Source organism: Acinonyx jubatus, chromosome A2 (genome assembly GCF_027475565.1).
Source record: "Acinonyx jubatus isolate Ajub_Pintada_27869175 chromosome A2, VMU_Ajub_asm_v1.0, whole genome shotgun sequence".
In the NCBI taxonomy this organism is placed as follows: Eukaryota; Metazoa; Chordata; class Mammalia; order Carnivora; family Felidae; genus Acinonyx; species Acinonyx jubatus.
In genome coordinates, this window is record NC_069383.1 from 148327491 (window position 1) to 148354934 (window position 27444).

At 60.3% G+C, this 27444-nt stretch overlaps 1 protein-coding gene across 9 annotated transcripts; it reads left to right on the top strand.

Annotated features, from left to right (window-relative positions):
• Positions 1–1075: 1075 nt before the first annotated feature.
• Positions 1076–27444, top strand: PLXNB1 (plexin B1). 9 transcript variants are annotated; one of them, XM_053219432.1, is made up of 38 exons: positions 1076–1161; positions 5840–5892; positions 6562–7674; positions 8469–8651; positions 8973–9101; positions 9194–9294; positions 9585–9717; positions 9999–10155; positions 10401–10509; positions 10586–10694; positions 11106–11786; positions 11967–12089; positions 12281–12403; positions 12706–12799; positions 12897–13069; positions 13445–13596; positions 15315–15420; positions 15564–15700; positions 15991–16167; positions 16359–16530; positions 16716–16958; positions 17662–17838; positions 17916–18064; positions 18575–18675; positions 18780–18997; positions 19138–19316; positions 19470–19536; positions 19767–19913; positions 20836–21004; positions 21269–21372; positions 21447–21531; positions 21768–21940; positions 22149–22309; positions 22407–22554; positions 24367–24431; positions 24568–24643; positions 25548–25622; positions 26696–27444. In XM_053219432.1, exons 3-38 carry the CDS (start codon positions 6568–6570, stop codon positions 26798–26800), a joined length of 6408 nt encoding a protein of 2135 aa, XP_053075407.1. In that variant the 5' UTR covers positions 1076–1161; positions 5840–5892; positions 6562–6567; the 3' UTR covers positions 26801–27444. The 9 variants fall into 9 exon arrangements, with proteins under 9 accessions (XP_053075407.1, XP_053075410.1, XP_053075409.1 ...); XM_053219434.1 differs by lacking the exon at positions 1076–1161 and adding an exon at positions 1395–1670; XM_027038641.2 differs by lacking the exon at positions 1076–1161 and adding an exon at positions 1739–1829.

Below are 27444 nucleotides of genomic sequence, written 5' to 3' on the forward strand. Positions count from 1 at the left end.
CTCAGCAGGGGCCTGTGGAACCAGTAGGGTTTCCCAGGAGGTACCCTCTGTACTTGGAGCCCGTGCTCAGGTTTGGGCAGTGAGTATGACCTGGGTGGCCCCATGGGTTCTGTGAACCTCAAGTGCCTGGTCCTTTGGTCATTTGGTCACTCCATTCTTGACATTGTTTCCTTTGTGTAATGGTTCCTCAGGATGGCATGAGATGAAACGACCTCTGTGCATGGGATGTTCACCCTCCTGATGGGGGGTAGGAGGTACCATATCTGTGTACAGATGAGGGGTGCTATGGGGTTTGGAAGTCCTGTGTCCACCTTTGGGGTGAGGTAGGTCCTAAAGAGTGTGCACTTGAGTGAATGGAATTGAGGAGGGGAGGATTCCAGGTATGTGGCAAGGGTCCCCCATAGGCTGCACAGGCAGGAAAGCCATGGGCTTTCAGCACCTTAGCCAAGGGGCTGAGGTGGTGATGGATGTGGAGGAGTGGTGGGGCATAGGTTAGAGAATGAAATGGAGGGCCTGGGGTCTGTGATGCTGGAGGCCAGGGATAAAGGAACTCCGGGGGGGGGGGGGGGTGCCATTCTGGTGCACGGCCCCAGGTGCTGGGAGAGGGGATGGAAGAAAGGGAGTGATCGGAGAAGCTGGTGAGAGAAGTTGGAAGGCAGAGTTGGGTAGATGAGAGTGAAGGCAGACTCTTGAGGGGTGGCAGATGGCAAGAGTGTGTCTGTGGTGTTGGCTCTTTGGACACTAGCCAGTGTGGATGACCTGAACCTTCTGGCTGAGGCTCTCCCTAGCCTTTGGAGGCTCTGGGGGCTTCCAGAGTGGGGTGTGTGTGTGTGTGTGTGTGTGTGTGACAAATTTTGCCTCCCAGGAGGCTATTTCAATGGCCTTGAGCCAAAGTCCTAACAGCATGGGCCATGTCCTGTCTCCTCTGAGTTTGCAGTAGGCAGGCCAGGGTGTGTGTGAAGGGCCCGGCAGAGGGCACAACTGGGCCCCTGCCCAGCGGTTTCTCCCTAGAAAGGCCCAGGTATTTGCCAGTGAGGGAGTCCAGACTTGCCCAAGGCTTCTCAGCATAGGGTGGGTCCAGGTAGAGGCCCAGGAGGAAAAGAAGGAAATGCACCCTTGCTTGTGTACTTTGCAGCCGCTGTGCCCTCCTGTAACAGCCTGGTAGGTGTGGTATCACCTCCACTTGCCGGTGAGCAAACAGGCGTGTGTGTATGTGTGTGGGGGGGTGTTCAGGGGTATGGGGGGCTCAGGTTACTTGGCTTAGTGGTGGCACAAACCCAGGCCCAACCCCAAAGCCTATGCTCCTCTGGCGCAGCCAGAGGTGGGGGCCGGAAGGAGAGGGTGGCTGGTAGGGAGTCCTGGGAGTAGGGGCGGTGGGCAGGACCTGGTACGGGGGTGAGAAACCAGGCGCCGAGGAGTTCAGGTAAAGAAAGTTGGAGGACGACCACAGGAAAGGAAGGAGAGAGTTCGGGACGCTGCGGAGCAGGGGTGGTGGCTGGCGAGCTGGCGGGGGTGGTGTGGGGTGCAGGTCCCACCCGTCGCCGGTGGGTAGGAAGAGGCCGGACGCTGTACCTGCAACACCTGTGGGCGCCAAGCGCACCACCACCACCCCCCCCCGGCCCCGCCCATCCCCGGAGGACTCTTGATTCCGGTTCCTGCGCAGCGCGCAGGTATGGCCCGGCAGGGGCGGGATGGGGTGGGGTCGGGCAGCCAGAGCTCTGGGCTCTGCTCCTCGCCCTCAGCTCGCCTGGCCGCGACCCGCGTTGCCGTGGCTACCGCCGCCCAGCAGCCAGCGCCCCCACAGGGAGGGGCCGAGTCCCCCGCCCTCGGCAAGTGCGGAGCCCGCAGGGCTGGAATGCGGGGTCCCGGGCGGCTCGGGGCCGCGCGCCCGGCTCTCCCGGCTGCTTCCGGCCTGGCCTGGGCGGCGGGCGGGGGGAGGGCGGCCCGGCGGGCGCGGGGGGAAGGAGCGAAGCCCGGCCCGGCCGACGCGGCTTTGTCTCCTTTGTTCCCGGCGGTGGCAGCGCCGCGGCGGGAGGGGCGGGCAGCGGGCGCGCTTTTCCGCCCCTCGGTCTCCGGGTAACAGCTGCGGCGCCGCCGGAGCCACCTCCGGGGGGCGGGGGGCAGCGAGGCCGCCGCGCGCAGATCCCGAGCCCGCAGCGGCCGGCGCCCGCCTCGGCGCGCTCCTCCCGCGGGGCCCGGCCGGGTGGTGAGTCCGGGGCCCGGGGCGGGGGCCCGGGGGTGGCGGTGAGGCCCCGGGGGGGGAGGGGCCCGGGGCCCGATGCCGCCAGGCAGGGGCAGCCCGGGTGAGTGGTGGGCAGCTTCGGTCCTGAGAGTTGGGACCACACTTCTCCGCACTGAGGGAAACTCTGGCGGCTCCGCCTGTAACGCGATTGGGAGACAGAGGAGGTGGAGCTGCTCCTCCGCGCCCCCTCCTCGCCGCCGCCGCTGCCACAGCCGGGACGGCCGGCCTCTTCCCCGCCCTCCCAGGACCACTGGTGGGGTCCTTGTCCCGCGGCCGAGGGAGGAGGGAGGAAGGTCGAAGAAGAGCCGATGGGGAGGTCTAGGCTTGCCCTCTGTAGTAACAGCCCTTCCAGGCTGCGCTCAGCGCAACTGACAAAGGCGGACTGTGAGCCTTGTGCCAGGCATCCCCAGAGGGAGACCCCCCACCTCCCTACACGACCCAGGCAGTGGGTGATTGATGAGCGCTCCTGAGTCCGCGCGGGTGTTGCGTAAATGGTGGGCCCCTTCACCCCACCTCGAAACACAGACAACAGGGCGAGCAATGTGCATTACAGTGCTGCCGGTGAATCTCTTCTCCCGGGTGGACCCTGGGAGCTAAGCAGGAGAAGGGGAGGGAAAGTCCAGTTTCCCATTGATCCCCTTAAATGAGGGCTGGGGTACCACCCCTTCAGGTGTGGAAGGGCAGAGTTTGTTAGCCCCTTTGGTTGGTGAGGACAGCCCCAGGAGGGCCCCAGAGCTGCTTTCTCTTTGCAGATAGAAGTTAGGCAGCTGAGGGCTCTGCTGAAGAGGTCTAGAGAAAGATGAGCCCAGAAGAGACCTCAAGGCAGGCCTGGGACCTGGGTACAAGCAGAGTTAGGCTTTGCCTGTGAGTTCGAATGGGGCCTGAGATCTCGTGATCCTGTAAGTTGAGGACACGAGGCCTGGCTCCAAACCAGCCTTTTCAGTCTGCTCTGGCTTGGTTATTAATAAAGTGGGCCTGACACCTTGTCCTTTGAGAGGCCAAGTGGCTGGAACAGGGTGTGGGTCCCGTATCTCCCCTTCTGAGTGGATTTCCTTGGCTGTGAAATGGGGGTTCTTTCAACATGTGAGGAACACCTGCTTTGTGCTAATATCTGTCTTAGTTGCTGGGGCTCCTGCCTGCAAGGAGCTTTAAGTCTAGAGTTGGGAGAGTGGAACAGAGAGAAAAGTGTCTTTGGTTGGTGCCACTAATGCCAGGCACACACATTTCATGTTTAATGGTCAGAGCAGTCTTGCTTCCCATTCTGCAAATGGGAAATCTGAGGCTCAGCCCAAGCCAGAGCCGCAGTACACACTAGAGTGGTAGTTGGGATATGCCCATTCCATCCTCCACACAGGGTGGACTCCTCAGGAGCCTGGGGGGACATGGAAAGCTCTCCTGGGAGATGGTTGGGAGTCAGAATTAACTAGATAGAAAGGGAGTGGGCATTCCAAGCAGGGAGGAGTGTGAAACAGCCCACAGTTAGGCCAGCAGGAGCTAACAGCATGTGTGGGGGAGCCCTGGCATAGATTGGATGGAAGAGGGCGTGGACTGGAGGGGTTTGACCTTTATTCTTCAGGCCTTGGGCTGCCCCAAAGACAGGGGAGAGATGTGTTCTGATTCTGCTTGAAGATCCTGTGAGGTAGGAGGTGTGGCCTTTAGGGGCTGCTCTGGCCAGTGGCAGGGGTTAGGTGAATTCAAGTGCCTTGAGATGTCACCACCCCTCTTTCCCTCCTCCCCCACCTGTGGTATGTGGGGAAGGGTGAGGGTCCTGCTTCAGTGATTGAAAGAGTCCATCACTTTTCCCAGAATGGGTCAGCCTTCAGCCTCCTATGTGGCCTGGCCAGGAGCTCTTCTGATCCCTCCCATCCTCCTGTGGGCCACTTGACCCAGTTGTGACTTTACATTTGGGGAGTGTCTTGGTTGCTGCCCCTTGAGGGTTGGAAAGCTTTGGCATGCAGTAGGCTCTGAGCAAATGTTTGTAAGCCAATGACAGAGTGACTCTTGGTCTAACTATGGACCCTTTGCCCCAGGCACATCCCTGGGCAGGAGGCTACTGGAGGGAGTGCAGGAGGTAGCCTCTGCCCATCCTCAGACAGACCCTGTCTTCCCAGAGGAAGAAACTTTCTTCCCCGACCCCTTGGAAACAAGGTGGGGGGCTCCTGGGAAGCCTGGCCTTGCCATAGTCCTGAGTTCACGACTCTCCCTGCTATCCCCTTTCCCCCACCCCCTCGGGTAGCAAACAGAGGCGGCCTTGTTCCTGCTCCCATAGAGCTGCCCTGTTCTCCTCACACTAAAAATGGAAACCCCCAAGCTATTTCGGGAGCAGTGCCCAGCTGGGCTGTGGCCATGGCTCCCCTGCTCCCACCAGGCGGCCGGACCCTCCTCCGAAACTTATGCCCAGTCCACTCACTCCGGGACAGTCTCAGCAGCACCTTGGTGGGGCCTTGGTGGGGAGGAGCCGACCCTAGCTGAGGGAAGCTCTCCCTCAGGCAGACTGGCCTCTGGGTGGTGGGAGGAGCTGGGCAACGTGGCCTGGGCAGAGGCGAGTAGGGGAAATATCTCCCGGCCTGGCCTGGGAGCAGCACTTCCCCAACCTGGTGCTCCTGGCTGGGGACCACCCGGGCTGGGGAAGATGGTGTTACCATGGTTTTCTGCTTCAGCAGGCCTTAGCTGGGGCCCACAAGGAGGGATCTGTGAGGAGAACAGGCACCCAGGGTCTGAGGAGGTCCTGGGGATAGACATGGTGACTTCCTCTGGGACAACCCTCCTCCAACCCTGGGCCCTGGCTCTGCTCTGACCTGCAGGAGGAGAAATAATAGCAAGAGATGCCCTGGCTTCCACACCCCTGTAGGACTTAGGGCTCAAGCAGGGAAGTGTGCACGAATCTGTATGCGTGGGTATCTGAATGTGGGTGGTGGTGTATATGTCTTTGCTGGGGGGTGTGACCTGCCCTTGCGCGGAATGCCTATTTGTACGTGTGTGTTCCTGCGTGTAAGGAGGCTGTGTCTTTGTGTGAGTGTTTAAGTGTGTGGTACGTGGGTTGTGTTCCTATGTGTGTCTGTGCGACGTGGACACGCCATATCTGTATGTATCTGCACGTGTGCAAGTGCCCGTGTGCCTGTGTATGGGTGTGCACCTGCAGGGCCGGCGGCATGTCTGCTTCTTGGTGTGTGCAAGCCTGTGTCCGTGTCTGTGCCAGTGGCAGTTTGGGCTAGACAGCTCCTGGCCTGTGTGGAGGGTGTATAGCGGGGTGCCCTAAGAGGACAGAGTTTGGGCAGAGGGTGAGAAAGAGACAGTAGCTACGAAGGGAGAAGGGGCTGCAGAGGACAGGGCCATGCTGGGGGCCTGGCTGGGCCCCGCCTGCCATGGGGCTCCTTCCTAGTTGCCCTTTCCCAGGCCCTGAGGGTGCCTGGTTCCACTGCCCTCCCCCTCCCTGTGTGGGCTCTGAGGAGGCGTCCCCTGTGGAATGTGTTTGGTGGCCGAAGGCCAGGCTGGGCCCAGTTCCATTGGCAGGCTGGGCAGCGGGAAGGGGAGCCCGGGCTCCCACATGCCTGCAGTCCAGCCCCCAGCTTCATGCTCTGCTATCTCCCTGGCTAGGTGACTCCCACACAGGTCATGCTGTTGTCTCCTGATCCAGCCGGCCCTGCCAGGTGAGCCTGACCTCACACCTAGGCACCTGGGAGAAGTGTGACTCCTGCTTCTTAGGGCTCTCCAAGGTGGCATCCAGTCATTTAGGTCCCAGTCCTGGCAGCCTCAGTCTCCCTCATCTCTTCATTGGTTTTGTGGATTCCTTCTGGTTTCCTGGCCTGAACAGCCCTTCATCCAATTCTTGCTCTGCTCTAATGTGCAGATGGCCCATGGGACCTTGCCCTTCCTCTTTCCCCCCTGCAGGCAGCTGACATCTGTGCAGAGGGGTCCTCTCCCTCCTCGGGGTTCTGGGCCCCTCCTTCCCATCACCTGCTCTCCTGCCTCTCCAGGCCCTGGTCCCTGGGGATGGGATATTTCTCACATCTCTACCCCTCTAGCCCCTTACCCTCAGACCCTGTGGTGACACAGGGCAGTGCAGGGAGAAGCGGGGGTGGGGTAGGATGGAGGTCTCCTGAGAGAATAGTGCTTGCAGGAAATGGACAGTGTTGAAGTTTCCAGGAAAGATCTCCTGACCCCTTGCTAGTGTGCAATCCTGGGGTCATCCTGGACCACAGTGCTGTCTAAGCCTAGGCCTCCTCTGGTCACTCCCCCGGTTAGGAGGGGCATCTTGGCAATGTCATGGGCTTACCTCCCACAGTAGCCCCTCAGCACTCCATCTCTCTCCTTGCCAGGTGACCATGCCTGCCCTCGGCCCAGCTCTTCTCCAGGCGCTCTGGGCTGGGTGGGTCCTCACGCTCCAGCCCCCTCCACCAGCTGCTTTCACTCCCAATGGCACGCATCTGCAGCATCTGGCACGGGATCCCACCTCAGGTACCCTCTACCTGGGGGCCACCAACTTCCTGTTCCAGCTGAGCCCTGAGCTGCAGCTGGAGGCTACGGTGCCCACTGGCCCTGTGCTAGATAGCAGGGACTGCCTGCCACCTGTGATGCCTGATGAGTGCCCTCAGGCCCAGCCTACCAACAACCTGAACCAGCTGCTCCTGGTGAGCCCAGGGGCCCTAGTGGTGTGCGGGAGTGTGCACCAGGGGGTCTGTGAGCTGCGGCACCTGGGCCAACTTGAACGACTACTGCTGCGGCCTGAGCGGCCTGGGGACACCCAGTATGTGGCCGCTAATGACCCTGCAGTCAGCACGGTGGGACTGGTGGCCCAGGGTTTGACTGGGGAGCCTCTCCTATTTGTGGGGCGGGGATACACCAGCAGGGGCGTGGGGGGTGGCATCCCTCCCATCACAACCCGGACCTTGTGGCCACTGGACCCACAAACTGCCTTCTCCTATGAGGAGACGGCCAAGTTGGCCGTGGGCCGCCTCTCCGAGTATAGCCACCACTTTGTGAGCGCCTTTGCACGTGGGGCCAGTGCCTACTTCCTGTTCCTGCGGCGGGACCTGCAGGCTCAGTCTAGAGCCTTTCGTGCCTATGTGTCCCGAGTGTGCCTCCGGGACCAGCACTACTATTCCTATGTGGAGTTGCCTCTGGCCTGCCAGGGTAGCCGCTATGGGCTGATCCAGGCTGCAGCTGTGGCCACATCCCTGGAGGTGACCCAGGGGGAGGTACTCTTTGCTGCCTTCTCCTCGGCCGCTCCCCCCACTGTGGGCCGGCCTCCGTCAGCAGCTGCTGGAGCATCTGGAGCCTCTGCCCTCTGCGCCTTCCCCCTGGACGAGGTGGACCGCCTTGCTAACCGCACGCGAGATGCCTGCTACACTAGGGAGGGCCGCGCCACGGATGGGGTGGAGGTGGCCTACATCGAGTATGACGTCAATTCTGACTGTGCACAGTTGCCTGTGGTGAGTCCCAGCTCGTCCCTGTCTGGCATTCACGGCCAGGCAGCTGCCCAAGGAGTCCAAAGGGAAGCTGGTGGTGTGGGGGCTGATCAGGTCAATGGATGTTATGTGCTTCCTTTGTGTCTGGGTGATGGAGATGCCTTACGAAAATCGTGGCACTCAGGGGACAGAGGGCCATTCAGAGTGGGGCTTGGACTGCTTGCTGCAGAGGTGGTATTCGTGTAGGTGGACTGAAGGTGTTTGGGGTCCTAGGGTATGGGGCAGGGACCTAGAATGTGGGAAGATGGGCCCTGTTGTTTTACGTTATTGAGCAAGAGAGGCAGGTGAGGTTGAGGCTTGTTTGGCTCGAGTCTCTGGATAGATAACACAGGGGAGAAACCACAGCTAGGGGGACTGAGTGAGGAAGAGGTGGCAGGGACCCAGGGGAGTGGACCTGGACATGAAGACGCAAGCTTTGAGAGGCTTTGGGCAAGTGGTCCGGGGGAAGGCTGAGTGCGTACCCTGGGGGAAGGCCAAGGGTGTGGGAAGGTGGAGCCCCAGATAGGTGGGGATCAAGAGCGGGGTAAGGGGCTGCTGGAGATAAGCAGCTGAGGCCCCACTAAGGATGCAGCTGTGGGCAACATCAGGGAGGGCTGGCAGAGACACTAGGGGTGGGGATGAGGCTGTCCAGGGGCTCCTTAAGGGAGGGGTGATGGAATAAGGCCATCCAGAGAAGAGAGTCATTCAGCAAAAGCTGGCTGGGCCAGGGGATGGGGATGTCCAGGGAGGGCCTTACTGGTGCTTCTTGCTGCCTATAGGATACCCTGGATGCTTATCCCTGTGGCTCAGACCACACGCCCAGCCCCATGGCCAGCCGTGTCCCCCTGGAAGCCACGCCCGTTCTGGAGTGGCCAGGGATTCAGCTAACAGCTGTGGCAGTCACCATGGAGGATGGACACACCATTGCTTTCCTGGGTGACAGTCAAGGACACCTACACAGGGTGGGTCCACAGGAAGTACCGGGCCCTGCCCCAGGGTCTAGAGGGAATAGGTTGCTGGTGACCCAGCCTGGGAGGAGCTATGCCTGTGACCCCTGGGACACACCCCTGGCCCTAAGGCTGGGAGAGATGACTTAAGCTTCTCTTCCCAGAGCTGGATGGTATTTACCTGTGATCTCCCCCACCCCCTGCCCAAGGGCTGGGTGGGATGACTTGTACTAGCAGAAAATTCTGCTTGTAGATTGCTTCGTTGTGGGAAGAAGAGAGGGCCTTGGGCCTATGGCCGTGGACTTGGGTCCCAGAACTTGTGGTCTCTGATCTCAGGTCTACTTGGGCCCAGGGAGTGATGGCCACCCATACTCCACACAGAACATCCAGCAGGGGTCTGCGGTGAGCAGAGACCTCACCTTTGATGGGGCCTTCGAGCACCTGTATGTCATGACCCAGAGCACAGTGAGTGCCAGGATCTGGCTGCTGGGAGGGGCCTTGGGCAGGCCAGGGACCCATATGTGGAGGAGTCACTGGTGTTTGGATTGCTGTCACAGCTTCTCAAGGTTCCTGTGGCTTCTTGTGCTCAGCACCCGGACTGTGCCTCTTGTCTCGCTCACAAGGACCCGTACTGTGGGTGGTGTGTGCTCCTTGGCAGGTCAGTGCTCCACCGACTCCTGACCCATTCCCCAACCCCAACCCCCACCTCCTGCCCTCCCTGGTCCTGCATAATGGCCCTGTCCAGTATTCCTGGTCCTTCGCCCTTGACTTGCAGCCCACGACCCCTGGATGCCCCAATCCCCTACCTCCATTCTCCATCCTGGGCATCAGTGCCTTGCCAGGGCAGACGTAGCCTAGTGTCATGGCCCACCTGAGGATCCCGCCCAGGTCCCCAGTATTGGAGGTGTCCCTGCTCCGTGAAGGTACATCCTGGTCATTCTCCTGCAGGTGCAATCGCCATTCCGAGTGCTCACGGGGACAGGGCCTAGAGCGGTGGCTGTGGAGCTTCCAGCCTGAGCTGGGCTGTCTGCAAGTGGCAGCTATGAGTCCTGCCAACATCAGCCGAGAGGAGCGGAGGGAGGTGAATGAGCAGGGCAGGCACATGCCTCATGGGGAGGACTCTGGTGATGGGTCAGGACCTTGCATTTTAATGTCAGATGCTCTAAATACCATGTGGCCCTATACAAGTTGCTTGTCTTGGGGCCTTGCTTTCTCTGTCTGCTTCTAATCCAGGCTAGAGGGCATTTGTGAAGGCTTGAGGGCTGGTGGCCACTGTGCCCCCTCACATTGGGTGCTCTGGAAACACAAGCCCTGGTCTGCTGCCCGGTGGCTCCAGCAGCATGTCCTGGCCTCTCTGTCCAGGTTTTCCTGTCAGTGCCTGACCTGCCACCCCTGTGGCCAGGGGAGACGTATTCCTGCCAGTTTGGGGATCACCAGACTCCTGCCCTGCTGACCAGTTCTGGTGTGATGTGCCCTTCCCCGGACCCTAGCGAGGCCCCAGCACTGCCAAGAGGAGCCGGTGGGTGAGAGAAGGGGCCAGCCCTGGGGCCTGGGAGCCCCACCCTCCTCCCATCTTGCTCCAGGGGGTGTGGTTGGGGTGACATGTGATTCCGAGTGGGGATCCCTGAAATAGCATTTTTCTCTGGGCCCCCTGGCTAGTCCTCAGTCCCCTAAAGTGCCCATTTTGTGTCCTATGGGCTGTGTTCCCCAGATCCTGGGTGCTAACCCCACTCCTCAGCCTGGGCCCTCTCTCCCACCCTGCAGACCACGTGTCAGTGAGCGTGGAGCTCAGGTTTGGCGCTGTGGTGATTGCCAAAGCTTCACTCTCCATCTATGACTGTGCAGCAGTCTCTGAGCTCCGCCCGTCTGCACAGTGAGTTCCTCCCCGACACCCCCAGCACCCGGGCTGCCCCGTGGCGACCTCTGCCCCATGGCTGTGCTCTGTGCAGGTGCCAGGCCTGCGTGAGCAGCCGCTGGGGGTGTAACTGGTGTGTCTGGCAGCAGCTGTGCACGCACAAGGCCTCATGTGATGCTGGGCCCATGGTGGTTAGTCAGCAGGTGAGCGGGACCTCCAGCTGGGCCCCACAGGGGTTTGGGGTTCCCTTTGTGAGGGTTTCTCTGACGGCCCGGGGTCTGTGTGCCTGCCTGCCCATGTGAGGCTCTGTTGTGAGCACCCGAGCTGCTGTGTGTGACGGACTCACTGGAGAACAGCTGCTGGTGTCCCACCTGTTTCGGGGAGAGGACCTTTGTAGCTGAGCGGCAGGGGAGGTCTGGGCCTCAGGTCCCGCCTCAACACAGATGCCCCTGGAGCCTGCCCTCCCCGCCCTCCTTTGGAGAATTAACGGGCTGTTTTTGTTTCTCTTTTCCTTGGTCTCCTTTCCTCTTAACACACCCTTTGCCTGCCTGCCACCTGCTCCCGCGCCTGCCTGCTGAGTGGCCCCTCCTGTCTTTCTCTGCTTCCCCCTTCAGAGCCCGCTTCTCTCCCCAGCCCCTCCCGCAAGAGATGTACCCACCCCCTTCCCACCTGAAGCCCCCCAGACCCCAGTCACCCCTGCTCCTGACACCCTTCCCATGGAGCCTGGTGCCCCCTCCACAGCCTCGGATGTCCCACCTGGGGATCGCCCTTCCCTGCTCAGCCCCTGGGGGCCGGGGGCGGGTCCTGGCCCCATACCTGCCTCAGTCTCCACAGAGTCACCTCTCCATGAGGAACCTCCCCCTCCCGACCCCCCCAACAGACGTGGAACCGCTGTCCCCGCCCCCACTGACTTCGGACCCACGGCCACACCCGAGGACCTCTTGGCCTCCCACCCACCGCCCTCAGATGCAGCGGCACTGCCCCCTGCCCCTGCAGACCCCGGCCCCGAGGCCGACCCCTCCGTGGCACTCTTGGACCAGCCCCCCGGCACTGCTCCCGCCACCACTTTCCCAGGGGCCGCTGGCTCCACGAAGCCCGCTCTGGACTGGCTCATGAGAGAAGGCGGAGAGCTGCCTGAGGCGGACGAGTGGACGGGGGGTGACACACCCGCCTTCTCCACTTCCACCCTCCTCTCAGGTGATGGAGACTCGGCTGAGCACGAGGGCCCTCCCGCCCCCCTCATCCTCCTGTCCAGCCTGGACTACCAATACGACACCCCCGGGCTCTGGGAGCTGGTGAGGCCCAGCCCAGGAAGGAGGCCTCCAGGGGAGGGGATGCGGGGCAGACTCAGGAGGGGTCGAGGGGCAGGGTGGGGTCTGCAGCTCCACGCCGGCCTGGGCCCTGAGTTGTGCGCAGGGAAATGACCGAGGTGATGGGGTGGGCTCCATAGACTGCCTTGCTCTTGGTGTCTCCAGGAGGAGGTGAACTGGGGGGCAAGCTCCTGCCCTTGTGTCGAGAGTGTTCAGGGCTCCACGCTGATGCCAGTCCACGTGGAGCGAGAAGTCCGGCTGCTGGGCAGGAACCTGCGCCTCTTCCAGGTGAGCGTGTCCGGTTGCAGGCATATTGGCGGCCTCCTTGGCTGTTGACAACTATACCTGAGCCCTGGAGAGCAGGAAGAGCGCCTGGTCCCACATCTCGGCCCTGACCCTGGGGCTCTGCTAGCGGCCCTGCGGGACTCACTGGGGCCAGCTCCTAAAGCTGCCTCAGCAGCTGTGTCCTCTGCCCCCAGGACAGCCCAGGAGACCATGAGTGTGTGATGGAGCTGGAGGGCCATGAAGTGGTAGTTGAGGCCCGGGTCGAGTGCGAGCCACCTCCAGAGACTCAATGCCACATTACGTGCCGGCAGAACCAGGTGTGGGTCACGAGTGCCTGGGTGGGCAAGGGTGTGCCGGCCACAGGCTGGCTACCAACCTCAGCTGGCCACACCACATTCATCATCCCAGCCCCACATATAACCCTGTGACCTCGAGGGAGTCTGAGTACCCTGGCTCTGACCCCTGACCCTGTGGCCTCACGGGGTCCCTGTCCCCCAGTTCTGACCTCTGACCTCATGCTCCCACAACTAGTCATTTGGTCCTTTCTCTGACCACCACCGCCCCCCAGGCCTGATGCCTCCCCCAGGCCCAGACTCTGACCCCACTCCCATTTCTCCAGCTCAGCTATGAGGCTCTGCAGCCAGAGCTCCGTGTGGGGCTGTTTCTGCGTCGGGCTGGCCGTCTGCGTGTGGACAGTGCTGATGGGTTGCATGGTGAGCTAGCTGGGGCCTCTGGGGCCACGGGGCTCCTCCAGGCCTGCCTCTCACATTTGTCTCTGCCCCCCTCCCGCCCCCCCCCCCCCCCAACCAGTGGTGCTGTATGACTGCTCCGTGGGACACGGGGACTGTAGCCGCTGCCAAACTGCCATGCCCCAATATGGCTGTGTGTGGTGCAAGGGAGAGCATCCACGTTGTGTGGCCCAGGAGGCTTGTGGCGAGACTGAAGCTGTGGCCACGCAGTGCCCCGCACCCCTCATCTACTCGGTGTGTTGAAATGCTGGCATGTCCCTTCTTCACCGCTGCCTATAACGTTTATTTATTTTTGACACAGAGAGAGACAGAGCATGAACGGGGGAGGGTCAGAGAGAGGGAGACACAGAATCTGAAACAGGCTCCAGGCTCTGAGCTGTCAGCACAGAGCCCGACGCGGGGCTCGAACTCACAGACCGCGAGATCATGACCTGGGCCGAAGTCGGCCGCTTAACCGACTGAACCACCCAGGCGCCCCCACCGCTGCCTTTAGAGGGAGAGTGGGGTGCTGTGGGCCCAGGGGTCCCGAAGGTGGGAGTCTGGGACTGCCTTTCCAGGCTGCCGAGGGTTGACTGGTGGTGGAAGTGAGCAATCCGTGTCTTGGAACAGGTGGAGCCGCTGACTGGGCCTGTAGACGGAGGCACCCGTGTTACCATCAGGGGCTCCAACCTGGGTCAACATGTGCAGGACGTACAGGACACAGTCAGGGTGGCTGGAGTACCCTGTGCTGTGGATGCTCAGGAGTACGAGGTCTCCAGTAGGTGAGTTGGCTGGACTGACAGGAATTCGGCACCCTTCATGGGCTCCCCGGTTGGCTTTCCTGCTCATGGCTGCCCATCTACTACTCCTCTGCCTTTTCCTCTCCCCCTTTGCTTGTTTCTGGTCACAGTGTCTCAGAGCTAAGGTTGCCATTTGAGGCCCTGGAGCACCCACTTCGGCTTTGTGCACGGACTTGCATGTTCCTGGCCTGGACTGCTGGGGATCATTGCTGGGCCTGGGCCCAATCATTGCCTAGAACCAACAGGTGGCCCCATCTACATGTTCTCACTTGGTGTTCTGAGTGAGCATGGTTGTAGTTGTGGCAGCAAGGTTCTCAGATCCCAGATGGTTGTGCTCAGGGGCTGGGTTTCCACGAGCTGTCCTTTCTTCCCCAAGCACTGCCCCTGGAGGGCTTTTCCGGGCACAGACTTGTGGCCCGTCTGCTGAGTGCCAGACTCCTTGCCTAGTCCCTGGGACCCCGGTTGCCTTCCCAGGGACTGTAGCTGATAAAGGTTCTGGGTCATGGTAGCCTGGCTGGCAGTAGCAGGGTCCAACGGTGCCCACCCAGGACATTTCCAAGGAGATATCCACAATCAGCAAATCCCAGACCCGGCTGATATCAGGGTTACCTGGAGAGCCTGTCCAAAGCCACCATAGAATGGGTCCTTCAAGCCTACCCTCAGAGATCTGGATTCTGTAGGCCTGTGCTGGGGCTCCGTGATCTGTATTTTATTAAAAAAATTTTTTTTTTCAACGTTTATTTATTTTTGGGACAGAGAGAGACAGAGCATGAACGGGGGAGGGGCAGAGAGAGAGGGAGACACAGAATCGGAAACAGGCTCCAGGCTCTGAGCCATCAGCCCAGAGCCTGACGCGAGGCTCGAACTCCCGGACTGCGAGATCGTGACCTGGCTGAAGTCGGACACTTAACCGACTGCGCCACCCAGGCGCCCCGTGATCTGTATTTTAAACCAGACTTTGCTAGAGCGTGTGGTATTCCCCCTGTGTGTTATGACCAAGAACTTTCGGTGACTGTCTAGACTGTTAATGATTCTAGAACCATGAGACTAGAGTAACTTATGAAGTGATTTATAAAGAGATTAAAATATTCTCTGGCCGAGGTCTCTCCTGGGTACTTTACATATCACTTGTTCTGTTTTCCAAAGTGTTGGCGGTGACTGTTACAATGTCACGGAGTCGAGCCACTGCCAGCTTCACCATGGGGACATTAATTTGTCCCAAGCTTCTCTGTTTTCTGGCTGAGAACCAACATTTTCTTAGATTGCTCACTTTCCCTTTCCATCTATCCCCAGACCTGATTAGAAGCTTCCAGGGACTTTTTTTTTTTTTTTCACGAGGAAATCAAGTTTCCACCACTTTGCAAGTGGTGTGGTGTGCGTGGTGATGGCAGCTAGTTAGGCCACTCATCAGTTTGGTGCTCGTCCCTATAGCCAGCCTCAGAGGGCTCCTTGTAAATTTGTGCCTGGCAGAGAGGTGAATTCCTCTCGGCAGGGGGCCCTAGGGTTGGACTTGAATGAAACCATGCGTATTAACTCTCAGATGCCAAAGCCCCCTGGTGTGCCATCAGGAATTCCCCCCAAAGCAAGAGGATCTCTGTCAATCTTGGGAGCAGGGAGAACACCTCATTTAGTGGGGCAGCCAGCTCAGTTTGAGGGGCCCTCGGTGCGGCCCGGCACCCCAGCCTGCCTTGTGCCCACAGCTTCGTGTGTATCACTGAGGCCAGTGGGGAGGAGGTGGCTGGCGCTGTGACGGTGGAGGTGCCAGGAAGAGGACACGGTGTCTCAGAGCACGACTTTGCCTACCAGGTAAAGTGGCTCCCCCGCCAGCCCGTCTGGTTTCGCCTTCCTGGGGCTTCTCACCCGGGGCCTTCTTGTCTTCCTCAGACTCCCCCTGCTTCTCTGTTTGTGGCCTCATGTCTGCCTATGTTTCCCTATCGCCCTTCCCACAGGACCCGAAGGTGCATTCCGTCTTCCCAACCCGAGGCCCCAGAGCGGGGGGTACCCGCCTTACCCTGCATGGCTCCAAGCTCCTGACTGGGCAGCTGGAGGACATCCGAGTAGTAGTTGGAGACCAGCCTTGCCACCTGTGAGGGCTGCTTCCTCATTCTGCAAAAAATCCGTGTGCTGTAGGGAGAAGACAGAGGGGTGGGATGCTGGGAGAGCAGAAAGGGGGAGAGGGCCAGGTCTGCTCCATCAGAAAGCGGCCAGACCCTCCCTCAGCTGGGGCTGTCGGGGGACTGTGGCCTCCAGGGTCACGTGTGGAGCTTGCAGTCAGCTCTGAAGGGAAGTGAGCTTGGGCCTGAGGGGGTCCCATGTCCTGGAAATCATCCCTGTCCCCTTCCTGGCCTGCCTTCCACTCATCCCTCCCTTCCCCAGGCTGCTGGAGCAGCAGGCGGAGCAGCTGCAGTGTGAGACCAGCCCCCACCCCACGCCTGCCACGCTCCCTGTGGCTGTGTGGTTTGGGGCCGCTGAGCGGAGGCTTCAACACAGCCAGTTTGAGTACACATCAGACCCCAACGTCACCTCTGCCAGCCCCACCAAGAGCTTCCTCAGGTGCTGGGCCAAGGGCATGGCCTCATGGCATGCGGCAGGGAGGTCTTTGCAGCTCTAGTATGTGGGGAGGTTGCGGGGCTTTCTGTGGAGGCCGTGACTCCCGTGCTGCTGCTGGGGAGAGGGCCGAGGGGCTTTGGGCCGCCTGGCCCCGGTTCTCATAAGCCATGGGTGGTTCACGGTCTGTGTTGCAGTGGAGGACGGAAGATATGGGTCCGTGGCCAGAATTTGGATGTGGTACAGACACCAAGAATCCGAGTGACTGTGGCTCCGAGAGCACCGCAGCCCGGCCAGGGGCTTGGGCGGAGACGCCGCGTGATCCCAGAAACAGCGTGCTCCCCTGGAGCTTCCTGTGGTGGCCATCGTGTAGGACACCCACGGGCGTCCCCTGCTTGCACTAGAGTAGCCATCGCCCTCATCACTCCACACTCCACCCCGTGCACAGCCGTGGGTGGCGGATACCAAAGAGGCTATTGCCCTGTCTTTGCTGGGCCCCCTTCCTGAGGATGGCCCTCAACTCTCCTCCCCTGTCTTTCCTCTCTGTGGCCCAGTTTGAGGAGCCGTGCCACGTGAACTCCTCTCAGCTCATCACGTGCCACACGCCTGCCCTCCCAGGCCTGCCTGAGGACCCCTGGGTCCGGGTGGAATTCATCCTTGACAACCTGGTCTTTGACTTCGCGACACTGAACCCCACACCCTTCTCCTATGAGGCCGACCCCACTCTGCAGCCCCTCAACCCCGAGGACCCCACTGCACCATTCCGGCACAAGCCTGGGAGTGTGCTGTCTGTGGAGGTACTGTTCCTGCTCACACACAGGGGCGGGGGGCTCACGACCCTTCACTTTGCCGGTCATTGTGGCTGTGTGTGGCAGAGGGGGCATGAAGGCAGAACAAGGGCCAGCGGACAGACCTGGCTCCTCACCCTTCACATGTGAGGGCTGAGGGGCTGGTGATGGGCTGCCTCGCCTGACGCATCTGGCTGGAGCCTGGGGCCCCACACACTCTACGGCAGGAGTCTGAATGACAATATGTAAATGGTCTGGCACACGCAGTAGCTGGGTGGCGTGGTACACAGTAGGTGCCTGGGCTGATGCCCATTTGGCAGCCTGACTCAACGTGAACAAACACTTGGCATGGGTTCTGACACGTGCGGTAGGTGGGCATTCTAAAAGGCCACAGGTAGACAACCCAGCATCGTCTGCCTGGTGGGCCAGCAGACACAGTAGTGGCTCTGGCTTTGTTAGGTGACTGGGCAGGATTCGGGGGCAACTTTATGTTGTCCAGATTTTGAGCTCTGGAAAAGTGAAGATGTGAGGAAGAAGGATGGGAAGGGTAGAGAAGGGTCGGGGGGCAGCTCAGAGGATAGCCATGGACTATCTCCTCCGATACAGGGGAAGAGGTGCTGACCCGGCATCAGCCCTGCTCCCGGGGGTGGGTGTCAGGACCATCCTTCCCACACTTGAGGGGATGGGATCTGAGTGACCCCTCGTGTTCCAGGGGGAGAATCTGGACCTTGCAATGTCCAAGGAGGAGGTGGTGGCCATGATAGGGGACGGCCCCTGCGTGGTGAAGACACTGACCCGTCACCACCTGTACTGCGAGCCCCCCCTGGAGCAGCCTCTGCCCCAGCACCACGCCCTCCGGGAGGCGCCCGATGCTTTGCCTGAGTTCACGGTCAGTGAGTGGGCACTGGGTTGGGCCGGGCATCAGGCCTGTGCTGAAACCTTGCTCACAGGTGGCTCCCCACATAGGTGCAGATGGGGAACCTGCGCTTCTCCCTGGGCCACGTGCAGTACGATGGCGAGAGCCCCGTGGCTTTTCCCATGGCAGCCCAGGTGGGCTTGGGGGTGGGCACCTCTCTTCTGGCTCTGGGCGTCATCATCATTGTCCTCATATACAGGTGGGTGCAGCCGGATGTGGCTGGGCTGGGGCAGGTAGGGGGGTGCGGCTGGATGGGAAGGGCAGACTAGGCCGGGGGTCAACAAAATTTTCCTATAAAGGGCCAGAGTACCTATTTTAGGCTTTGTGGCCGGGTGGCCTCAGTTGCAGGGGCTCAATTCCACTGTTGCAGAGCAGAAGCTGCCACGGACCATATGCAAACACATGATTGTGGCCGTGTGCCAACAAATCTTTATTTACAGAAATAGGTCGTGGGCCAGATTTGGCCTGCTTGTAGTTTGTTGATCCCTGGGCTAAACTCCTGGGCTAGACTGGATGTGGGGTGTGACTTGCCCAGGATGCGACAGGCCAAATTATTCTGGGCTAGGCCTTGGCTTGGCTGGGCATGGCTGGGTCAGACTGTGCCGGCCTAAGCCAGGGTGAGGCTGGGGTAGACAGGCCTGGGCCATAGGCACCAGCAAGGGCTCTGGCCTTGTCTGGCCTTCCCCTTCCTGACCTTGGTGCTGAGCAGGAGGAAGAGCAAGCAGGCCCTGAGGGACTATAAGAAGGTCCAGATCCAGCTGGAGAATCTGGAGAGCAGCGTGCGGGACCGCTGCAAGAAGGAGTTCACGGGTAAGGCTGCAGAGAGTAGGCCCGGAACATGTTTCAGGGCCCTGTGAAAGTCTGCTCCCGTCGGGTGGGATCCACGCCCAAACCTGGCCTCTTCTGCCCAACAGACCTCATGACTGAGATGACTGATCTCACCAGTGACCTTCTGGGCAGTGGCATCCCCTTCCTCGACTATAAGGTGTATGCCGAGAGGGTCTTCTTCCCTGGGCACCAGGAGTCGCCCTTGCACCGGGACCTGGGTGTACCGGAGAGCAGGCGACCCACCGTGGAACAAGGGCTGGGGCAGCTCTCCAACCTGCTCAACAGCAAGCTCTTCCTCACCAAGGTGCCACGCACGGCCCCACCCCAGGCCTCCCCACATCTGTCCCCTCCTGGCCCCACCCCTCCTGCCCCAGCCCCGCCCCTTCTTTGTCCCTCCTTTTCTGAATGGGCCCCTTCCTCCTTATCCCGCCTCCCTGGCGCCAGTTCATCCACACCCTGGAGAGCCAGCGCACCTTCTCAGCTCGGGACCGCGCCTACGTGGCATCTCTGCTCACGGTGGCGCTGCACGGGAAGCTCGAGTACTTCACCGACATCCTCCGAACCCTGCTCAGTGACCTGGTGGCCCAGTACGTGGCCAAGAACCCCAAGCTGATGCTGCGCAGGTCTGTGTGGCTGTCAGAAGCCATGGGGGCCTTGTGGTTATGAGGGCTGGAGCCAAGGGCTGCGTCAGACCCTCTGGGGTTTAGGGGTTCACAGAACAGGGAGCCCAGAGGCCCTACCTCTGACCCTGCCCCACCCCTTTCCTGTCATCCTAGGACAGAGACCGTGGTGGAGAAGTTGCTCACCAACTGGATGTCCATCTGCCTGTACACCTTCGTGAGGGTGAGAGAGGCAGACGTGGACAGGGCTTGGGCTCCCCTCCGGGGCGAGGCGGGACTCTAAACCACACAGCTTCCAGCCCCGTTCAGTCCAGACACTCCTGCCCAGCATGTCTCATTCACCTCAGGCCCTCTGCAGTCTGTCCCCTTCCCCAGCATGGGCCATGTCCCATACAGCTCTGTTTCATGCCTGTCACCTGCCCTGGGGGCCCTCACTGGCTGTCACTTCCCCAGGACTCAGTAGGGGAGCCGCTGTACATGCTCTTCCGTGGAATTAAACATCAAGTGGACAAGGGGCCAGTGGATAGCGTGACTGGCAAAGCCAAATACACCCTGAATGACAACCGCCTTCTCAGAGAGGACGTGGAGTACCGTCCCCTGGTGAGGGAGGGAGGAAGGGAGAGGGATAGGGAGACCGAGTCAGGGGAGGGGTAGGGGGAGGGAGGGAAAGAGAATGTGAACGTGCATACGCTCAGTGGTGTCTGTCCCTGGTGAGGATGAGGAGGGTAGGCATGTGTGATCATTGTGAATGGCTGGCTGCTGGAGAGAAGCCTTTAGATTAGTTTAGCAGCATAGAGGCTTGAGGACTAGACCTCAAGGCAGAAGGCCTTGAGGATGGGCCCTCAGGCTTGAGATGGGGTCAGAGTGAGATAGGGTCACAGCAAGGGTTTGGGGAGCAGTCCACAAGCCCTTGGACTGGGCCAGGGCCTGAGCGTTTGCAGGACCATCATCTCAGTGTCCTGCCAGTGATGTGATGTGCCCACCAAGCCAGGAGCCAGCTCTGTCAGTCTTGTCCATCTCTTCCTCCGGGTTGCTATCCCCTTAGTGGAGTGCCTTCTTTGGTGGCCCACGCAGGGCACCTTCCCTGGTGATCCACGCGGGATACCTTCCTTGGTGGCCCACGCAGGGTACCTTTGGGAAAATCTCATTCAGGCTCCACCAAACCTGCCCCCTCTCAGGCCGGTAGGAATCCTTACTTCTTATGAAGCTTCTCTCAGGTGCCTCAGCCTGACCAGTTGAGCCAGGAACCTGGGGACCTGAGTTAAGAGGGACTTGTGTTCACTTGTTTTTTTCTGCCATTCACCCCGTAGACATTTACTAGTGCACTGTGCTGGAGGTGGGGTCAGAGTGGAGGAAGCCGCTGTCCCTAGTGGGGGTGGACGGCTAAAGAGATAAGAATTAGGGAGTTGTTGGTGCCGAGAGGTCAGAGCCAGTGGCTTCCTCATGGGTTGTCCTTGACCTTGTGTGTTGGTCATCCCGTGTGTGGCATGAGCCCTGATTGCTCCTGCATATACCTCGGTAGACCTTGAATGCACTGTTGGCTGTGGGGCCCGGCGCAGGAGAGGCCCAGGGTGTGCCCGTGAAGGTCCTGGACTGCGATACCATCTCCCAGGCCAAAGAGAAGATGTTGGACCAGCTTTATAAAGGAGTACCTCTCGCCCAGCGGCCAGACCCCCGTACCCTGGATGTTGGTGAGGGTGGAGGGGAAGGGTAGCCTGGGGACCTGAGCCAGGGTGCAGGCTGGGCTGGCCCCGGACCATATCGCTCAGTGGGCACAGGGCAGAGGCTGGAACGACCTCTCACATGGTGAGGGGCCCCTGATCCTAGTCTTTGGAGGGGTTGGATAAGGCTGCCCCCTGACGGTGGGGCCTGTGTCCCTGTGGAGGAGGAGGTAGGCTCCACCGCAGGAAGGGTGTTCTGGAAGCCCTGGACCAAGTCCCAACTTGCTCTTGCAGAGTGGCGGTCTGGGGTGGCTGGGCATCTCATTCTTTCTGACGAGGACGTGACTTCTGAGGTCCAGGGCCTGTGGAGGCGCCTGAACACCCTGCAGCATTACAAGGTGGGAGGGGTAAGAGCGGGAGGCGGGGTAGGCGGGGTGGGGTTGGTGGAGGGGTCACCAGCTGTGATTAGCAGGTCCCAGATGGAGCAACTGTGGCCCTGGTCCCCTGCCTCACCAAGCACGTTCTCCGGGAAAACCAGGATTATGTCCCTGGAGAGAGTGAGTATGCCCCCCACTTCCAGCCCCTACCCAATCACTGTCCTCTGCCCCTGCTTTGCCCAGTCCCCAGTACTGGGGCAGATCTTCTGGACCTGAGGGTAGGCTTGTGTCTACCTCCCTTCCACCGTAGAGAAGCCCTCAACCTGTGCTTCCACTCCTGGAAGTTGGCAGGACGCTGGGGTCCCAGGGGACGTGGTACCTGATGAGGGATGACGAGCTGTGGGGTCTTGGCGCAGGGACCCCAATGCTGGAGGATGTGGACGAGGGGGGCATCCGGCCCTGGCACCTAGTGAAGCCAAGTGAGGAGCCGGAGCCTCCCAGGCCTCGGAGGGGCAGCCTTCGGGGCGGGGAGCGCGAGCGAGCCAAGGCCATCCCTGAGATCTACCTGACCCGCCTGTTGTCCATGAAGGTGAGGCAGGAGGGAGTGGAGGCTGGGGTCAGGGATGGGACAGGCCATAGGTCTGGGCTGTGGGGGAGGGGACGGCTACTTATGGGGTTTGGGTGTGGTGTGGGGCTCGCACGGGCATAGTGCCGTGAGGTGTCTGAGGCCGGGCTGGGGCCGAGGTCCCCTGTCCCCTTGCTGACCGTATGTCCTCTGTGCTTCCCCTCCCCACCAGGGCACACTGCAAAAGTTTGTAGACGACCTCTTCCAGGTGATTCTCAGCACCAGCCGCCCCGTGCCGCTTGCTATCAAGTACTTCTTCGACCTGCTGGATGAGCAGGCCCAGCAGCACGGCATCTCCGACCAGGACACCGTCCATATCTGGAAGACCAACAGGTGGGGGTGGGGGTGGGGCAAGGCGGGCCAGGTGTGTGTGGGGTCTTCTCTCCCACCCCCCCAGCACGCTCACTGGCCCTGCCTGCCCTACCCACAGCCTGCCGCTAAGGTTCTGGATCAATATAATAAAAAACCCGCAGTTTGTGTTCGACGTGCAGACATCTGATAACATGGATGCAGTGCTCTTGGTCATTGCTCAGACGTTCATGGATGCCTGCACCCTGGCCGACCACAAGCTGGGCCGGGTGAGTGGGTCAGGGTGGACACGGAGGGCACGAATGGGGCAGGGTAGTATGGGCCAGGTATGGACAGTGTTGTGTGTGCGCCGATTCCAGGCTTGGCTGAGAATGTCGGGGAGGAGGGCTAGGGGAGGCCTCTGACTCCAGCCCCAGGCTGGGCTTTGTCCCTGAGCTCCCCGGGAGGTGGCAGTGATGACCCCTCAGGAACCAAATCCACCGGGCAGCCTGGAGCTGTCCTGTGATTGTAGGATCCACATGTCTAACTGGAAACCAACCTAGCGGCCCCACCATCACCTCGGGCTCACCTCCTCCAAGTCTGGGCTCACCATAGCCGGAGGCCCAGGGATCAGAAGTCACCCTGCCTTTTCCTCGTTCCCTACACGCAGGGGCAGAGGAGGTATCTGCCTGTCGGTGCAGTGTAGACGGGAGAGTCCAGGCAGTGAGCGCCAGGCATGGGCGAGGTGCTGGTGAGGGGCGCTGGGAAGCAGAGAGGAGTGGCCAGGGCTGTGGTGGTGGCGGGGTGTTGTCACAGTAGTGAGAGCCAAGGGAGTCCCATGACAGATAAGGGGTCCCTGCTGCAGTGACTCAGGCACCCAGCAGGCAGGGCCTGGGGCTCTGCAGGCCTGTGCAGTGAGCTGTTACCTCTTGAGGGATCGATCTCTAGACTTCTGTGAAGAAACAGAATGCAAACTTCTACTCTGTAGTGCTGTCTTTTGAGAACAGTTTCTATTCTGTGTGTTCTCGTCACTGTGCCTACAACGAACCCCACCGCGAGGACCGGGGAGGGCTACCTCGGGTGGAGGCTGTGTGGTGGCTGGGGTTTTGCCCAACCTTCACCTTGCCTCCCCTTCCCAGCAAAACTGCAAATGCTTGCTGGGTAGCTCAGGAAGAGTCCAAACCAGGAATGCCTAGGGTCCCCCCCGCAGAGCGTTGGTGAGAAGGCATGCATGCTGACTCATGACTCAGGCCCAGGGATGCATCGCTGCCGCACAGGGGTGGCGCCATCTTACCTCACCCTCCCGGCAGCCGTAGGGTGAGGCAGCAGGTGCCATCCAGAGCTCAGAGCTGGGATTGGAACCCACTGCAGTGGTGGAAGATGTGTCTGGGTGTGTTACAATGTGGGCTCTGACCTGAGAGACCTGCTTCAGGTGCCAGCTCGGCCACTCAGAGTGAGGTGGTATGGGACAAGTTACTATATTTTCTGGGTCAGTTCCCTGATTTTTATATTTTATTTATTTTATTTGTTAAGTTTATTTCTTTGGAGAGAGAGAGAGAGTGCATGTGCAAGCAGGGGAGGGGCAGAGAGAGAGGGGAGAGGGAATCCCAAGCAGGCTCTACACTGTCAGCACAGAGCCCGACGTGGGGCTCAAATTCATGAGCCATGAGATCATGGCCGAGCCGAAGTCAGACACTTTACCGACTGAGCCCCCAGGTGCCACAGTTTCCTGATTTTTGAAATGATTATGTGGGGAATGAGCAGCACATGGAAAAGCGGCATTAGGGCTCCATATGGCACAGTGCCCTCCCACCCTGCATGCCGGTTCCCTGCTGGATCCAGGTGGAGGCATGTGGAGCTGAGAAATGGCCTTGGAATAATTGGGGGAGAAGCTCGAGGTGACAGAGTGGAAATTGGATATCGGTGGAGGGGAGTGGGCAGAGGAGGTCCTTGCAGAGGGAAATGGGCCAGGGGCACCAACCATCCCAGTTGCCTGGGACTGAGGGGTTCCTGGGATATTTAGAACGGAAACGGTGCTGGGAAAATTGGGACCGTTGGTCACTCTAAGGGGACTCTCCTCTTTCTCTCCTGCTGACGCCTAGGACTCCCCCATCAACAAACTTCTATATGCTCGAGATATTCCCCGTTACAAACGGATGGTGGAAAGGTATGAGGGCGAGGAAAGGGTCTGGAAGGGGGATGAGTGGACCAATTGATGGATGTTTATGGCTGCAGCCGTGGGATGGGCCCTGTGGGGGGAGGAATGGTTTGTTTACCCAGCAGCTGGCCGTGGTCTCTGGCAGGTACTACGCAGACATCAGGCAGACCGTCCCCGCCAGTGACCAAGAGATGAACTCCATCCTGGCTGAGCTGTCTCGGGTATGGCCCTCCCTCTGCTTCTTGGGTTGGGCACAGGCCTCCTGCCATGAGGATCCTGCTGTTTTGCAAGGAAGCCCTTGGGGCCTCAGCGATCCTGCAAGCTGGTTGGGGGCAGGACACATACCATCCCCATAAATGCAGAATGTTCTAATGGCCACTATGAAAGACCAGGGCTCCCAACATCCCACTACAGAGCAGCAGGCGCTTGTCCCGGCAGCTGCCACCTGACCTGACTCGGCCAGCTGCTTGGGTGCCTGCAGCCCGTGTTTGGGTCTGGGGACGATGTATCCAGAGCAGTGAGGTGGCTGGGATTCAGCCCCAGGACAGCCCAGGTCAGTCTGCCCGTGTCTTCATACAGCATTGCTTCCGTCGGTGTAGACGTGCCCCCACCTACTTTTAAAACAGTCTCCAGACATAAACTCCAGGGAACTTAGTGTTTCTGAACACTAAGTGATGGAGGACCACAAGGACACAGAACACGCAACAATAGCAGCTACGATTTGGTGGTGGTGATTTGATTGTCCTCTCGCCTGACCCCCATAGGAGCTCCACAGGTTGGGCGCTATTAGCCCTGTTGTCCTGATGAGGAGGTGCGGGCTCAGAGATGGCCCCATGGAGGGGCCCCGTGCAACCTCCCGGAAGATGTGATGGAGATCAGAGCAGACCTAGCTGGGTCACAGCCCGTAAGCGGCCGCTGTCCCACTGGGCTCTGCAACCATCTGGGGTCCCAGCTGCCGCCTTGAGGGGAGAGAAGCAGGGCCCTGCTCACGCTGCAGACCTGGGATCCCTGGTCTGTAGGCAGGGCTTCCTGCTGCAGGGCCTGTCCTTTCTGCCACCTCCTCCCCCTTTCCCAGGGGTCCTGTGGTTGGTGACAATGCTCGTCTCTCTTACCTCTTCTCCTTAGAACTACTCTGGGGACCTTGGGGCACGAGTGGCCCTGCATGAACTCTACAAGTATATCAACAAGTACTATGACCAGGTGGGCAGAACCCTGGGCCCTGATGGAGGGAGGGAAGGGCTGTCACTAGTGGTCTTCCCCAGGCACAGAGCAGGGTCAGGGCAGGGTCCTGGTATCTCCCCTGCTCTCCCTGTCCTTGCCCTCTCCTCTGGGGCTCCTCGGCAGCAGCTGGGATGCTGGGGGATCTGCCAGGGTCTGGAGATGGTGTGGGGGATGGTCTGGGAAGGACACAGCTGCTGCCTCTGCCCCCACCTTGTCCTGGTCCCCATCCCTACCCGAGTCCCCACAGTGGCAACCTGCTGTGCACGGCCAGAGAAGAAGGTCCTGCCAGGAGTGGGTGAGGGGACGGCAGAGCCAGCAAGGGGGCCGTCTGGGGAACTTGGACTGGGCCCCAAGATCACAGCACCTACGAGTCAGCCTGCTAAGTGTCTGCCAGAATCGTCCTCTCGGATGTTTGTGTGACACCAACGATGTAGCTGCTGCTGTTCAGCGATGAGGAGCCTGCCTGGTGGCCGGCCTGGGGGATAGTCATTTAACGTGAATTCCAGGCACCCCAGGCTTGCTCAGGCAGTGTGAGCTCCTGCATGGGGGAGGCGGGGGTGTGTGGTACCTCATGTACCCTCCTGTAAACGGCACAGGCCAGCCCCCCCTGGGCTCCACCGCTCCCCTGTGGCAGCCCTCATTTGTGCTTATGTGGTTGTTGGTGTTGGGTCAGAATCTGTCTGTCCTGCCGTCAGTGAGCCTTGTGAGGGCAGGATCACACGTGTCCCATCATTGTGGGGTCCCTGCTCCATGCCAGCACCTGGAATGGGAACACAGGAAATGCTTGCTGCCTGGTGGGGGCAGGGGGAGCCAGGGGACTGGAACAGGGCTTCTAGGGGTTTCGTGGGGGGAAAGGCTAGCATGGTGGGTGTGGCTGGGCTCCACTCAAAACAATTTTTACTGGTGGAGGTAAAACCCCAGCAAGTCCCCGAGGAAGTGAGATGGCTCGCTGAGGCCCCCAGTTGTGCCGCAGTACCTGAGGAGGCCTGCTGAGGGCTGTGGGTGCATGCGGTGGCTGGTAGGCCCTGCTGACCGGCCGGTGTCTGTTGCAGATCATCACTGCCCTGGAGGAGGATGGCACGGCTCAGAAGATGCAGCTGGGCTACCGGCTCCAGCAGATCGCAGCCGCTGTGGAGAACAAGGTCACGGACCTGTAGGGAACTGGCCAGCCCTGGCCTGTCATTGCCTCAGCCCTGCCCGGACAGCCCTGGAACCGTGAGGGAGAAGCTGCCTTCTTAGATGCCTGTAGTACCTGACGAGCAGAGTTAGTGGAAGGTGGCCCCCGGGCTCCTGGGGCCTCTGGCCTGGGCCCTGCTGGACCTACCTCGCAGGCCTGGGGCTGTGAGGCTGATGAGGTGGTGCCCAGCCTGCTCCCCGAGCCCAGTGACCCTGTGGGCTCTTTTCTGTGTGACGTCGGTCTGTGGGGAGTCAGGGACTCAGGGCTTCCAGAGAGTGGCTGGAAGGCCTCCAGCCTCTGGAGAAACTGTACTGTTCCTGAACACTGGTCTTTGTCCCACCGGGATTCTGAGGGGAAGGAGGAGAGCCCCACTTCCTGTCCTTTCCTCCTCCATCATCCCTGACCTCAGTTTAGCTGCCTCCAGCCTTTTGCTGCTGCCACGTTCCTAGGTCCGAGAGATGAATGCCTTTCCTAGGCCACTACAAACTGACCCCTTGTCAGGGCTGGCTGCCTCAGGGCCACCCTGCCTCAGAGGCAGCGAGTGGGGAGGGGCACTTGCTGCAGGGACCTGGGGGAGACCGGTGGCCCCACTGACCCAGCTCTTAATTAAAGGATAACACACTG

Coding starts and splice junctions, on each gene's coding strand:
- PLXNB1 (XM_053219432.1), top strand. CDS start 6,568: ATGCCTGCCCTCGGCCCAGCTCTTCTCCAGGCGCTCTGGGCTGGGTGG. Junction 15,701..15,990: donor GGAGACCAGCCTTGCCACCT/GTGAGGGCTGCT, acceptor TCCCTTCCCCAG/GCTGCTGGAGCAGCAGGCGG. Junction 24,644..25,547: donor TCCTGGCTGAGCTGTCTCGG/GTATGGCCCTCC, acceptor TCTTCTCCTTAG/AACTACTCTGGGGACCTTGG.